This window comes from Motacilla alba, chromosome 3 (assembly GCF_015832195.1).
Source record: "Motacilla alba alba isolate MOTALB_02 chromosome 3, Motacilla_alba_V1.0_pri, whole genome shotgun sequence".
NCBI classification, from domain to species: Eukaryota; Metazoa; Chordata; class Aves; order Passeriformes; family Motacillidae; genus Motacilla; species Motacilla alba.
Genome location: NC_052018.1, coordinates 112,911,871 through 112,927,360, shown reverse-complemented (window position 1 = coordinate 112,927,360; position 15,490 = coordinate 112,911,871). Strand labels below are relative to the sequence as shown.

Genomic DNA, 15,490 nt, shown 5'->3' with positions numbered 1-15,490 from the left:
TATATATATATGCTTTTATCTGTGAGGGAGAAAACAATCTTAAAAGCTTGTGTTCTAATAAAGGCTCTTGACAGAGGAGTTTTAATATGAAAATAAAATTGTAAAATAGCTGATCTTTCCCAGTTCTTATTTTTAACTGGCAGCACAGCTCTCAGCTTGAAAAAGTGAAAGAAAGGTCTGCAGTGACTTCAGGCAGGTGAAGAGGCACGGGAGTGTGCAGCAGTCACCGTCCCTGGACAAACTGAGGCTTGCCTAAAGCAAATCTGTGTGAGCAGTGCCACTGTGACCAGCAGAGGCAGCTGCCTGCTGGCTCCTGCACGCCCATCCCTGTGCCAAAGCTGTGCTCTGCCAGCAGCTGCTGAGTGCTCCACCTCCATGGGCTCCAACTGCACAAGAAAGTGCCTCTAAACCCACAGGAGGGGCCCGAAAGCTTCCAGGAGTGCAGGTCAGCAGCACAGCTCAGCCACACATCCTCTGCTAATTCTGTGCAGGTCACCAGGTTATTCCTTCACCACAGGCTGTGCTGCACTCCTGGCTGCAGAGGAAACACTTCTTTTCCTCAGTGAAAACAGGAGGATGTTTTGCAGGTGCACTCTGTAGTACAGAGGCTGTTCTAAGGGGTGAGCCCATTAAAGGAGTAGCAGGACTCCAGAGAGTTTATGGTTTTACAGCTGGAGATTTAAAACTGGATTCACCAAGTGAATTTGTCCCCCTGTCCCAGCCAATGCAATCTATCCCCGTGAACACTTCTGCAGGTAATTCTCCATCTGCAGGTTCCTGGCAGTCCCTGAACTTCAGCAGAGGTGCTTAAAAAGGAACAAGGAAAACCAAGGTGGCAACAGATTGCAGCTGACATTTATGGTTCCACAGTTCTGCTGGAGAACCTTCAGAAACCAGAACAATTTATTTATACTAAGCATATAGAGTTCTAGCTATTCCAGTCCAACCTCCACTTTACAACAGCGTATTTTAAATCCAGCCCTTTGTTTCTAAAAACCCAGCCAAACTGCTCCTAAATCCATACACCTCCCAGTTCAGTGATTCTGTAATTACTTCTGTGGCAAAGAATACATACAATAAAAATATACTGATTTCTCCTACAATGTGAAACGTGAGGCAGAGTTTAAAAATTAAATGTTGCTCTGTGAAATTAAATTTATTTTATTTTCTTGGCTTAGTATAGTCATTCTCGAGGCCCCTGCACCACAGAAATATAAATATATCCCTGCTCTGGCAGAGCACTTCCAGCAGCTACATACATACCTTGACAGAGAGAGTGTTGGCCACTATTCCATCCACTATTCCCTCAGTAAAGGGATCAAAGTGCTTGTCTGGCCTCCTCATGAATTCTGGCTTTAACCTGTAGCCACTTTTGCCATTGTACTCGTACATTCCCATGTTTATTTGCATAGACAAATCTGGATGTCAAAAATATTGGAAAGAGTTATCTTCTGGACAGAGAATAATTTCAAAAAGCAATAAAATTTTAAAAAATTACTGTAATTTCACACTGACTGTACAGAAACAGCGCAAGCCTGGGTTAACACTTCAATGAACAGCTCTATAGTATACCTTAATCCCTAGATAATTTTTGACAAATCCAACCTTTCCCACCTGTGAATCAGCAGGTCGATGGGAGAAGTGGACATGTCCAGCTCTCCAAAGGCAGAGAACTGCAGGACTTGACTTACCCACAGTTTGGAAGTTGAGGGCGACCATCTGGCAGCCGGCGTTCCAGAAGACTTGTGGCATGTAGTTGGAAGAGTCCACCCGTGTTCCCTTGGGGTAAATCCGGCTCAGCTGCATCTTGTTGTACCTGATCAGCGAGCAGTTAAGGGGCAGAGCATGTGACAAGAATCACCTGGCCAGTGAGAAGGGCAGCTGCAGGGTTCAGCACATTCTGTAACTCTTCACAGAATGGCCACGGGCTCCTCACTGGATTTCTGCAAGCATCGTGCTTCCAGATGTCCACAGTTTTGCAGGAGATAGGATAAATATGGGGCATTTAAAGGTGCTGCTTGTTCCTGCATGGAGTACTCAGAACAAGCAAGGAAGAGCACAGGGAGATGCATTAGGAAGAACGCATTCATAAAATTCCATTTATCTTTATGGTTCCTACTTTGGGATTTCCTTAGGATCACATTTACAGAGGCCAGCTGGTTGCAAACAGAGAATCTTCCTCTGGAGCAGGGAGAGGTGTTCAGTTAAAAAGGGGTTTTCTGCAATGAGATGACAATTGGTCTCTACCTGGACAGCAAGGACAAGTGTACACATCTTATGGCTGAGTCTACCCATCTCCGAGATGAGAACGTGCTGCAGGCAATCCTTGGAAGGAGCTGTCCATCAATCTCCTTTGGGGCACTGTTTTATCTGTTTATCTGTTTCACTTCATTCATTCTTAACTGCAACCATGAGCAGAGCTACTGAGAAACATCAAAAGGTCTAACCAGAATGCTCCTTAGCTTTTCTTTAGAAGTTGTAAAAATCAAAAAAAAAGGGCAATAAATCAGTAGAGGCATGATGGCAAAACGAGGGCTCTCATGTGACTTTGCAAAGAAGTCAGCCACATTTTGACAATGTGCTCACCATAACTCTTACCACTCCATATAGAATGATAAATTTAACAATCAGAATTAGGTCTTCAATATGTCATTTATGCCTATTCCCTCTAGTCCTAGCCCACAGCACGAGGACTCATGCCAGTTTTTAAATTAGCTCATCAGAACTCGGGCCAATTAATTCATTTAGAAAGACTAAAATCTTTAGAAAGAATAAAATCTAATCTACAAATTTCATTTGGGTTCCCTATTTCCCCAGCTCCTGTCTCTGAATTCCAATACAGCTCTGTAGCAGATCTGATATAGAAGGAGTCAGGAAGCCACTTTCTGAAAGTCAAGGATACTCCACAAATTCCACAGGAGACTTCGTAAGCTGCTCAAGCCCTTTGGTTTCCACAAAGGAAGACATTTCAAAGCTTTTGTTGCGTTCTGCAGGTTTAGAGGGGAGACAAAAGCAGGGATAAAACAGGTTAGAGCACAAACTGGTGTGGTTTAGTGCCCTCACCCCACCTAGAGCTCAGCAGCTCTTGTCACCCTGATCCCAAGGCACTGACAGGTGGCTTTGCTGCCAGCAGTGACCTTGCCCTGCCCACACTCAGGGCTCCATCTGCAGTGCCCAAATGAAGGGCACTGCTGCTGCCCGAGGCTGATGCTGGACCAGCTGCAGGCAGCAGTGGGGGCAAAGCCCCCCGTGGGTGTGCTTGAGAGGGTGAGCCCAGAGACCCCATCTGTGGCACAGAGGGGCTGCAGCAGCTTGCTGTGGGCACTGCTGCCCCTCTGCCTTGTCTCTGCAGGCTGATGTGAGCCTGGGAGCCACCTGGAGCTGTAGGAACTGGTGTCCCTGTCAGATTAAAGTGAGCTGAGCAGTGCAGTGGCTCTTGGTACATCAGGGGCAAGGTCACAGCTGTCAAAACCACCAAACCATCCCTGAAGGTGCACTCCTGTGCCCCAGCAGGGGCTCAGATCTAATCCCCAACTGATATCAGGCTTTTCTGATCTCTTTGATGTGGTCAAACTTTCTGATCTGGCAGTGGTGAACAGCTCCTCCTCCACGTCTGAGCTGGCAGGAACAACCATTCATTTGTGCATTGCTTGTCACTCACCTTTGCCTGATGTGGGCACAGCCTCTCAATGCACCCAGGATGCAGCAGAGCCCGAGTCGGGACTCTGCTAGCTTCAGCACCTTCCCCTCTGTGCAGAGGAAAGGGTTTCTGTAAGCCAACAGCTTCCACTTCATCCCAGCCAGCCCTGGGCCTGCCTGGAAGGGCACAGCTCTGCAGTCAAATCCATTGACTCACTCAGCTCTGATCTGTTTAAAATGTGTGCTCAGGGCCTGTGCTGGAGCAAGACCTCTCCAGCCTCACGCTTTACTGAAAGCACCCAGCAAGCAGAGAAAAGGTTCAGAGATGACTGTAAGTGTGCTGCAGCAACCCAGGGACAGCCAGGAGGCAGGGCTGGCCAGCTCCCCAGAGTCACACTGCCAAGCTGCAGGGGAGGCACAAAACTGAACAAAAGCTCAGAGGAACGGGGCAGAAACAGGTGGGCACTGTCCTCCCAGGGAGCCAGAAAGGAAGCAGTGGATCCAAGGAAATTGTTCCACTGTGAGAGGAAAATGTGCTGCCAGCCTGGGAACTACAAACCATTCTCAGCCCATGCTAAGAGTCAGAGGATGAACACGGGTTTCCAAAAGAAATTCTCTGCCTCTAGGAGAGCTGGGACTCACCCTTTATGGTGCTCCCTATTTCTAATCAGCAGCCATCATGCTACTGCTATTACTCACAGCTGTTATCTCCTGATAGGGAAAAATTCCTGTTATTCCCTAAAGGCTGCTCTCCCACCACTCCCTCTTCCTTTCTAACGCACAAACAATATCCTTCCTTTCTCCAGCTGGCTCACCTCCATCTCAGCTTCTCATAAAGCCACTGAGATTATTCTTCTTCCAGCTCCCCCCTACTGATGGCACAGCACTAGCAACACACGTGTACTGCTCTTATCCTATTCAGAATGTAGGTGCTAGAATTTCTGGTAGTAATAAAGAATTTATCTCCCAGCCTTGTCTTTGAGTAGAGCATTTGTAGGAAACCAGAGCTGGTAGCTGTTAAAGGATTTGGTTACCAACTGTCCAGAGCTTAATCAGACTCGTAATTAAAACAAGAACAATTATTTCCTTGTAGTATCTGGAGAGGATTAAGGGACCTGCCCTTTGAAGAAAAACTCTGCAGGAGAGACATTTCTCTCTCATGATACATTACACTGTGCTATCTTATCAGGAGCAAATCACTGCAGAGTGAACAAATAACTCATTGACAACTGCCTGAAAAACGTGGGAAAACACAGTTACAGCTACTTGCTGCCAGAGCAGAGGGAGCCTTTCTAGTGAGGGCAGTCAGGGCGCTGGTACACATCCCCTGCTGCTCAATATTTCTGTTACCAGCTTGGATGCAAGACCAGAAAATGCACTTTTAAAATGTGTGAATGACAGAAGCAGTGAGGTACTGTTGTCACCACAGAGGTCTGGATCACAAATGCAAACAAACTCTGAATAAAACACAATAAATTAGCAAAGTGCTGTAACACTGAAACTGTAAAACTGTATAAAACACAAGTATGGATCTCTGCACTTAAGAAAGGGAGGTCAAGTGAACAACAGTAAAATTTTTGGGAAACAGCTGGATAGATAGCAAACTGAAAAACAATCCTCATGTAATCCCTTCTTTATTCAGCTCATTTAATGAAGATCCAGCAGTGAGCCCAGGCCAAGACTAAGACCAGAACACCCAAGCTGTTCTTTAGCCAGCCAGCAACATTTGCCCCCTAGGGCCACATTTATCACATAATGATTTTTTTGACACACATACCAAAAAATTTAATTCCCTAACAATATGAGTTCACTGAAACTCTTACTGATCAAAGGTCACATCAGGACTTAGGAGAAAAATGTGGACAGCAGCAGATCTTTACAAAAAGCTAAACTCAGAAAGGAAAAGGCATGTGAACAGAAAAAAAAAAACAAACCCTACATGAGACAATTCTGTAACAGCTGCATCAACTTGTAGTGCTAGGATTCACATGGCTTCCTTTGCAGCAGGCACATCTCCTTCCCACTGTGCTCTTGTAACTCTCATTAGAGCTGCAGGAGATGACAAACACCCAAAGGGACACCACTGCAGCAACATGCACAGCTCCCTGCATGCTGCTGTGACTGCTCGTGTGTGCTGCCTGCATAAATACCCCATCCAGATGAACACTTGGGAACTTCTTCCACGCTTGTTATTCACCACGAGCAAATGCCAAATCTTGTACAGACAGGGACTCAGGCAACAATTACCTGTCCTCTGCCAAGGACACCACAAATCCGGAATAAATTAAAATGCTGTACACTTCTTTAACTAAAAAGCTCCAAAAGCACATTAAAACCTGTCAAAACAAAGTGAAAAAGGGCAGGCTAACAGTGGGGGGTGTGCATCAAGGAAGGCAGAGATGCTGCAGTGTTTACTGAGGATGCCACTGAGTGCATTCCTAGCAAGGCAGCTTCTGTAAAAGCCAGCAGGGGGTGAGATGATGGCCCTTTCTTTACAACACACACAGGCAGGACAGTGAATTGGCATCTGGGGAAGGGCACTCTGCTTGCCCTGAACCTTCTACACAAGTACTAGAGGCAAAAAGAAGTGGGAATGTTTATGAGCACCTTTCTCAAACTGCTTCAGTCATTGGCAACAAAGACAATGTAAGCACATAACTTTCAAAACTGTTTTTGAAATGTCAGCATGTTTACTGTGGATGAAGTTGGATATTTAGACTAAAAGAGGTTTCAAAACACAAATGGATTTATTTGGCTGGATACCAAGGGAACATTTTCTGTCTGTGTTCCTGTATCTAATTGAGAGGAAGCCAGGCAGCATTTCAGCAGAACTCTGCCAAACACTTGCCAGGTAATTTTAAGTATAAGATGTCTCTTACTTACTTTTTGATACTTCAAATGACTCAAACTTCACAGGCTGGATGTAGTTTACCAGGTTTGACATCTCTTCAGTGGCCATAGCCTCACTTCCAGCAGTACCCTAGGCAAGAGAAGGGAAAATGCTGCAGCTGGGTCTGTCCACCAGAGGCCACAAATGCCACAGCCCCATTTTCTATCAGTCGTGGTGTCTTTCACTGCCCCTGGCTAGAGAAGGCAACGCTTCACGTAGGGAATGCCACATAGGAAAGAACAGAGTGGGCTGGAAGATGTAAATGTTTACTGTTCGTTGTTTTTCCGTGGCTGCCAGGGAAGGGACTGCAGGACCTCCCCCCTGCACAGTGCTGAGCACATGCATTAGCACTCTGGGTAAACAATAAAGCTCCGTTTTTGATGTCAGGTTTTTCATGCAACAATGCTAAACACACCACAGGCAGCTGCCTCACACAGATCTGCTTTGGTGCCATTTGCTCTTAATCTTGAGAAAATAAAAGTATAAACACAGCAAAGACGTGCTTCCAAACCGACCAACAAGCGAGTCAGTCGGGGCAGCTGGTGCTGTGCTTGCCGGTGCTCTGCCTCCCTTTCCCCACTGGATGGCAGCTCCACTCCTGCTAACAATCACCAACCCAATCCCCAAACCGCATCTCCGCCCTTACTTCATCCATCGACGACTTCTTACAGTCGTCATCATAGTCATCATCATCGTCGCTCTCCATCTCTGCTTCTCCTGAAAAGTTTCAAGCACAAGATAATGACCGGCTGAGGCAACGGTGACAATGAGCAGTGACAAATCCACGGAGGACGTGCAAGCAGCACGGCCCCGAGCAGCCCGAGCTGTGCATGTGCTTTTTGTCCCAGCACCAATCCAACCCAGCCCTGCTCCCGAGGGATCATCCATCTTCAGTACGGATTTCAGTTCCTATTGCCCAACCAGCCAGGACCTCTTCCTCTGCAGCTGCCTGATGCTTCTTCCTTGGCAACCAGCCCTGAGAGGAGAGTGCAGTGTGCTCAGTGTGGGGGTAGAGTTTCACAGGCTGCTCTGACATATTCCCGAGTTTGGGACACGGCCCCAGGGTTTGCAGGCGTGAGTTCAACCTCCTGCTGCTGCAGGGTCCATACAGGACCTCCAGGGAGTGCCTCAGCCCCTCTGGGATGCACGGCCTGCACGGGGTGAAGAAACCACCACGAAAATCCACGGGCTCCTGCCGTGCAGAGGCAGAACCCATCGGTGCTGGGCACGCCCCAGCCCCTGCTCCGAGGCAGCACGGCTGGCAGGGGCTGGCACAGAAGGCACGGTGCAGGAGCTGGCAGCAGTTCCCCGGCAGGGCCCTTTGGGGTGCCTGGCGGGGCTCCGGAGCAGAGCTGAGCCGTGCCAGCTGAGGGCAGTGCGAACCCGGCGATGGCAGCAGGTGCCCGAGGCTCATCCCGTCCCTGAGACTCGAGCAAATGGCACCAAACAAAGCACATCCACTGCCTCGCTCCCAACTGCAGGGCACTCGCCAAACTTCCGCGGCAAGGTGAGAATTCTTTCATGTTAATTAACGAAGGCCTCCCCTCGCCTGCAAAGTGTTCTGGTTGGTTGCAGCAGAAATTAAATCATTAAGGAATATCAAGTTTATCTTTGCCTTTAGAAGCTCCTCCTGTGGGCCTGGCTGTCATAAAGCGTACCCTGTGCATCTCAAGGCTCTGGAAAGGAAGATTTACTTATCCTGCAGTCACCTCTCCTCCTACACCTGTAAGAGTGACAGCTCTCCCTGAAGACTTTGCTCCACAAACCCTCTGGCTTTCCTCAGCAGTGGCAGCACAAAAATCTAACTACTGTGCAGCGTTCCCAAATTCTGCAGGGAATGGTAATTCAGTCTCAGCCCCTCCTGTCAGTCGGGGCTGAATCCCAAGGCCACTGAGTCAATAAAGAGGCTCCTCTTTGCTGCAGCAGGTCTCCAGGGTGGCCCGGTGGCCCCTCGTGAGCACAGGGAGCCCACACGAGCGTGCCTTGCACAAGCCAGGGATGACTGGCCAGCCCGCACTGCCTTCCAGATGCAGCTGGTGAAATGTCAGGCTTTTATTCATCAACACGCTGCTTCCTGAACGTTTCATTGAGGAAAAGAACACGATTGCTCAACAGGCTCAGGGGATGGCTCAGGGAGCCTCAGGACAACGCAGAGAGCCAGGCAAGCTCTTCCAGGATTTGCACTGACAGTCTCTGCATGGGGAGCTCTCAACTGATTTAACCAGACTGGCAGGCACAGAACACCAGAAGGGGGAGGCGGGCAGGTTTTGGCCAGCTGGCACCTCTGAGACAAGAGTACACGATAGCCTGTTCCTGCTGGAAGTGTCCAGAGAGGAAAGTACACGGTGCAAGGTTGGTTTATTTAAAAACATTTAACACAAATACTCCCAAGGAGATCAAATCTCATTTTCAAGTTCTGCATCAGACAGCAAAACTGGGACAAGTAATACACAGGACTCTAATCAAAATGAGAGTTTCAGGAGGTGTGCTGCATCTGCACTGCCTTGGCCCCAGCAGCACTCTGGGAGCCCTGTGCTCACAGCCAGCCCTCTCTCCCTCATTCATGGCAGGGACACAAAGCCACCCCGAGGCTGTCCAAGGGACAATCAGCTGCAATGCCATCATTACTGTGTGCATTTAGATGGCACTGCAAACCCAGGTCAGCACAGGATCTCTTCAGTGCTCCCTGGCACACAAATACAGGGAAAATAGAGTCCTTGGACAGAGGCAGCCAGAAGAACATCAAGAAATTAGAGGATGCTGCTCCCTTCCACAAGTTTAAACACAGCTACTGCCAACCACCCACAGGCAGAAGGGCACAGGGAACCCGAGGGCAGCTTGAAGGATGTTTCCAAGGAGCTGCCCTGCTGTGGGGCAGTGTGCAGGAGACAGAAAAGTGCTCCTTGGGAGAAACGAGCGGGCAAAGGAGGCTGAACCCCAGCCGAAGGGCAGACGGGTTCAACACAGTAATGCTGACTGGAGGATGATCAGGAGAGCTGGGAATGACAAACCAAATCCTTGGGCTGAAGAAGCACCGTGCTAAACATTATCCATTCTCATCACCCTGACAGATACTGACAGCCCAATAAAAGCAAAGGTCAGACAGTGCTTGAAATTCAGAGGAATCTGGTAATCTGCTTTCTCAGACCCTTTCAAACAATGGCCAGGATGAATTATGAATGTGGTTCTTGCTGGTGCAGCTTGTTAACTCTGCAACATTCAGGCAGCCACCAGCATCCCGGGGGGCAATCACCTTCTGGGGTTCCACTGTACCTCAGCACTGGCTGATTTCTAAAAAGGGAAAAATGAACTTTATTCAGTTTGATAAACCATTTTGCCTTGTAACAACAGGCCATGGTCTCAGCTGGCATCAGCAGCAGTTACATACACTGAGCCTAAAACATTTTATCCAGTTTTCCATTTGGGCATCATGAAACCATGGAGCCAATTCTGCCCTCTGTCTCTGTCTTCCATGACTCCTTCCTTGCAGCACCCACTGCTCTAAAAAACCATCATCCTACCAGTGAGAAACAAACAATCTGCTTACTGAACAGGATTTAAAAACTGCTCCATCAGCAAGCTGTAGCTCCTTTCAGTGTGGGCAATGAAATGCACGTCCTGCAGAACTGCCACTGCTCCTTCTGCACTGTGCCAGAGCTTCTTTGGAAATCTTGCTTGCTTACCTCTGTTCACTGTGCAGGACCAGCCAGGCCCAAGAGGCTTGTTTACCAAAACTGCAATCCATCTCACAAGGCTCATCTCAGAAATTCTTCTGCTTTGTCAGCTTTGCTCTACTTTTAGAAAAAAGGGTTTTCCACTGACTTGTATTAAACTCACTTCCTACATCAGTTTCATGGGCATCCTGCTAGGCATCCTACAAAGCTCAGAATTCTTTCTTTAATTATTGTCACTATTTCACCAGCACTACGCTTTTATATGGTCTTATAACACATCAGAAACATGGTTTACTTGAGTTGAAATCTGACCTCAAGCAGTGTAGCACACACTGAATCTTGATATCAACTCCAGTATGAGCTTCCACTTTGTTTTGCACTGCTGTGAAAAAACTCATTTAGACTCTCCAGAAGGCCAAATCAGCACACCTTTCTCCTGGAGATCAGCAGCGATTCTGACAGGAGCTATACAACCCAACAGAGGAGCTTGAATAATATGTCCAGGTTGCTAAATGTCAAGATTGTATTAAGGCTGGAGTACTGAAACATTTAACGTTGAGAAATGTGAAGAATCAGGTTTCTGATTAATTGCATTACTCCAGAAAGAAATCGGTGTTGGGTGCAGAGGAGCACAAGGCTTGCAGAGCTCCAGGATGACACATTGCCAATATGGAGATGTAAGAAGAAGGGTGTCATGGTGACTCTTGGGCTCTGCTGTGTGGAAACTCTTCACTACCACAATGTCCCTAGAAAATGGGGAATAATTTTCTTTTAACTGTCCACAGACAGAAAAACTGGCACCTGACTTACAGAAATGCTGCCTCCTCATAGCTGTGAGCTGTAGCTGTAGTCTCTGGAGCTCTGAATACTCAAACATTCAAAGCACTCTAGAAAAATGACATTCTGGGTGTTCCTCATCACTCATCCCTAGAGTGTTCTTAAGTTCTGTCAGATCCGTCTGTCCTCAGACAAAATTGGTTTAATGCTATTGCACTTCCCACAGGTATCATGCAGATAAATTCACTGCTGTTTGTCAGGAGCTCACAGGCAGCCTGGCTACCCCCACAGAAACTCACTGAGGATGCTCTATCTAGGATCAAGTATTGAATGACAGAGAGAGGAGCAATATTGACTAATTGCATTCTCAGAGAGAGGCACAAGTCCTCAAGGAGAAGCAGAGGCTGACACAAGGACTACAAGCAATGCGTTTTGGCAGTCACGGATGAACCAAGTGACCACAGCAATTTGCAGCCTCAGTTCCAGCATTTTCTAATTTGTAAGTGCTCATCTTCATAATCAGAAGCTGTTCCAGAGGTAATACAGGCATAATAGTCACAGTTAATTTGTAAAATTACACACCCTGTTATGGGATTGACCCTTCTGCCTGGCATCATCCTCATCATCTCTATCCACAGCCCGGGGCTTTTCCCAGGAAAGCTCCCAGAGAGGCTCCTGGAGGACAGAGCTGCGGCTCCCTGTGCAGCCCAGGCCCTCAGAAAGCCAAGGCTGTGTTCTCTGCACTGTCCTCACCCTGTGCTGGCCCCAGAAATGGAGAGCTGGGAACGCAGGGCTGATTTCGAATGCTGGAGAGGAGGCAGCTGAAGACATACCTATTCTTCCCCTGCTTGGGATGTGTCTAAAGCAAATCAAGGAAATAGTATGAAGTCATCCCTGACACCAGGATGAATCTTCCTTTGAAATCCAAAGCATACTCCAAAGCATGCCCTTTTTACAGTTTCTTAAAAACAACAGTTGAAAACTCTTTCTTTGCTGCTAATAGGATAAACAATGTTATCCACAAATGAAGCAGGATTTCTTTCATTAATTCAGCTTGGGGCAAACTGCCAGCATGAACATTTTCAGCTCAGTTAATCGGAGTTCAGAAGAAAACTACAAACAACAGGGAAAAGTTTTTAAATGGCAAATGGTAATGAACTTACATTTCAGCACAGCTTTCAATTTACTCTCTAAGCTTTCTACTGCTGGGGCATAAATGTCTGTGCTTATAAGAACACAAAATTTCAGTCTGGATAGGAGAAGAAATTCCAGCGCAGGGAACAGACACTGGGCTGGGAATCAGGATATAGAACCTTTGGTATTTCTGCCTGTTTCCACCTCTGGAACAGAAGAACATCTTACAGCACTTTAAACAGAGGTCTATGACATGCAGGACAACAGCAGCTTGAGCCTTCCCTGCCTGAGGAACAGGGATCTCACCCCTTCATCCTAAACCCTGAGGCACTGCAGACACTCTGCAGCTCCCCTGGGGAACGGGTTCTGGCTGAAAGGACACCAAATAATGGCAGGCACAGCCCAGAGGCAGGAAGGAAAGGAAAACATTTATATTTGCTCTTGGGCTTGGGCACCCAGGAAAGGCAGCCAAGGGTGGAGGAGCTGGCAGCTGCCTGTCCTTAATAAGCAGTGCAGAGAAATGTCAGCACACATCAGTGAGCCCTGGGCCGTTCCACGAGAGCTCCTCACAGAACAGACTTCAGCGCCGTTCCTGCTGAGCAAACCACGCTGCTGCACCTTCCCCCTGCTGGAGCACTGCAAGTGCATGGGACTGCAGCTGCATTGGTGCTTGAGGGACAAGAGCAGCAGTAGAGCCAAGTCCTACCTGCTCCAGGGGAGGAAGGCTCGAACATACTGGATGTGTCACTGCAAGTGTTGGAAGCTTGCTCTGACAGCTTCTTCTTTGCACTCCCATCTGCTGACTTATGAGACTTCTTCTTATTCTTCACCAGGATTTTGTACATTAAATCCATAGGGCTTGGGAGAGGAACCCCAGCTTCCAGCTTCCAGGAAGAAAGAGGAGAGATTTGTTAGACCGGCAGGAGAAACAGGCTTATGGCAGCTTCTTAGGGAGCACGTGGTACAGGACACTTCTGTAACCTCTGTGAGCCCTGTTAAAATGAAATGGATTTTGCACAAGAGGCAATGCCAACATTAAATGAAACTGGGCTACTGAGGGCACTTAAGAAGAAAAATGCTTTATGAAGTGTCTGCAGTAATAACCAAAATAAGTATTAGCTCAGATATGAGAGCCTGTGTTTCAAAATGGCAGCTATGAGGATCAATTGCATTTCAAAGATCACAATTCACTCTATCAGGGCAATCTCTGCATCACAAATGATGCCTAAGCCACCCACGGCTCACGCTGCTTTACTCCCTCCTGTAGACTGCAAGGCTTCACATGAAGAATGAGGCAGGGCTGAGACACCCCAGCGAGGGTTCCCCAGCCATCTGGGATGTGATAAACACCAAGGCACGTTACCGGGTACTTTTCCAACGGATCCATAAGCAGGGCATCTCCAAATATTAATCTGCAGTACTCTGCCATTTTGGCCTGTTGTTTAGGGCTGAAGGGAAGAAAAGAAAGAAAGAAATGAGTCCTACTAATGGTCCAGAGTGAAAGCAGCAGTAATGGAGTACCTAACAGCCCTAAACTAGATATCATTTCCTGATCCAATAGCTGTGAATTTTTCAGTGAGACCTACATATATCATGCAATTATTTCAATTCCTCTGATGGAGTTCATCAAAGGGAACATAGACGAAGTAAAGACATAAGTCAATTCAGTAACAGTGGAACAACCATAACATGACTTTGCCTCTTTCAGGCAATACTTGAATCCAAAACTGAAGTATTTCCCCTCTCGTGTTACTTCATACACATGCCTGGCATTTTTCTTGCACTACAGCAGTTCTCACAGCATCCTCTGTAAGTAACCTGAACCTCAGCAAACTCTACCTAAACCCAATTCTCCCAAAGTGCAACCAAAAGTAATTCCTGCATGGAAGTTTTAGGACTGAAGATAGGTTTTGCAGCTCAGAAACATTACTCCAATCATCTCCAAATGCAGCTCAGTACCACAGTCACTCTCTAATTTTAGAAAGCTGAGGATTTTTGTTACATGTGCCTGTTTAAAATGCGTAACATCTGAGCTGAGGCATCTTTCAAAGTTTCCTTTTTTGACACTCTGCTGGGAAGCCTCGATTAAAGGACAGGTTTGTATGGCTTAATATATCTTCCTCAGCTCCTGCTAATTAGGATCTGCATATCATGGAAGAGACAGGGATGCTGTAAGCTGTTATGTTACCATGGAGCCACTTTTCATGACAACATAGAGCTGGGTATAGAGAAAAAAAGAAAAAAACCCCTCATTTTTCTCTTGCAAAGCAGGAGTCCAGCCCTGGCTGTGCCCAGCTGGTCAGTGGTTACCAGCTCCCAGGGTCAGCGTGGCCAAACCAGAGCTGAGAAAAAGGCTGGGTGGCCAAATGACATTTCAGTCAGAAAATGTAATTTCCCTGGGATCAGCATCCTGGCTGCCCCTGGAAGCAGACAGGGGGTGAAGCAGTCATTAGCTCAGTCACTGACAAAAAACACTGCCAGGAGGCTTTAAACTATTCCCCAAAGCAAGAGCTGCCTGCAGTTTAAATCCCAACAGCATCTCACAAATGCTGTGTTTTGCATGCAGCCAATTCTGCACAGAAGCTGAAAGGCACTCGGAGCTGAGGATGGAAAATGGAGCTGAAGACAAGCAAGGCAGCAGCACAAAGAACCCACACGGGAGAAGGGGACGGGACAGCCGATCAGGCCGGGACATTGTGCTGGGGGCTTCCAACCCTCAGCTGCCGAGGGAAATAAAGGCACCACTCCAGCAGAGCGTGCATGTGCCCTAAAGCCAGGGGTCACCAGTGAGCTTTATTCCAGCCTGCTTTATTTCAGACTGCTGTATTTCAGCAGCCTGTGTTTCCAACAGATCCATACTCTCAGAACCCAGGAAGTTCAAAGGACAACCCCTTGAATCAAAAGAGGGCATTTACTGAAACTGGAGTAATTAGATGTGACATCATCATCATCATCCTTAAATGGGCACAACTCCAAACAGAACTCTCCACAGGAATTGAAAAAAATAAAAAGCAAGAGTTAAATGTAATAAATTCCCAATCACCACCACAGCTAGAACAAATTCTTCTGATCTTCTGTGTTTAATTACATGTTTACCTCAAAGAGAGCACAGTGAGAACTTTCATTTTTGCAAACGAGAAAAATGTAATGCAGCATTATGTTGGTTCAGCGTATAAATTCCAAAGGCACTGCATCCCAGAGGCAGAAAGTAGGAAAATTATGTGAAAAACTCACAGGTTTTAATACCACAAAAGACCCTTGATGTAGCAAACAAGGCCAAACGAGGAAAATCTTGACATTGCAAAATTACATGTCTTTGTGAAGTGGACTGTGTGTACAAATATTTTTAAAAGGGGGGAACAGAAAAAATTTAGGA

General features: G+C 47.1%; 1 protein-coding gene across 3 annotated transcripts in view; it reads right to left on the bottom strand.

Annotated features, from left to right (window-relative positions):
* The window catches only part of PLCB1 (phospholipase C beta 1), a 317,819-nt gene that overhangs the window by 74,674 nt on the left and 227,655 nt on the right, over positions 1 to 15,490 (bottom strand). For all 3 annotated transcript variants that reach the window (XM_038131492.1, XM_038131493.1, XM_038131494.1), the window contains exons 13-19: positions 13,478 to 13,562; positions 12,821 to 12,998; positions 7,176 to 7,246; positions 6,523 to 6,619; positions 2,903 to 2,987; positions 1,692 to 1,816; positions 1,264 to 1,418 (exon numbers count right to left, since the gene is read on the bottom strand). In XM_038131492.1, coding sequence (XP_037987420.1) covers positions 1,264 to 1,418; positions 1,692 to 1,816; positions 2,903 to 2,987; positions 6,523 to 6,619; positions 7,176 to 7,246; positions 12,821 to 12,998; positions 13,478 to 13,562 — 796 coding nt within the window. The remainder of the gene's footprint in view (positions 1 to 1,263; positions 1,419 to 1,691; positions 1,817 to 2,902; positions 2,988 to 6,522; positions 6,620 to 7,175; positions 7,247 to 12,820; positions 12,999 to 13,477; positions 13,563 to 15,490) is intronic.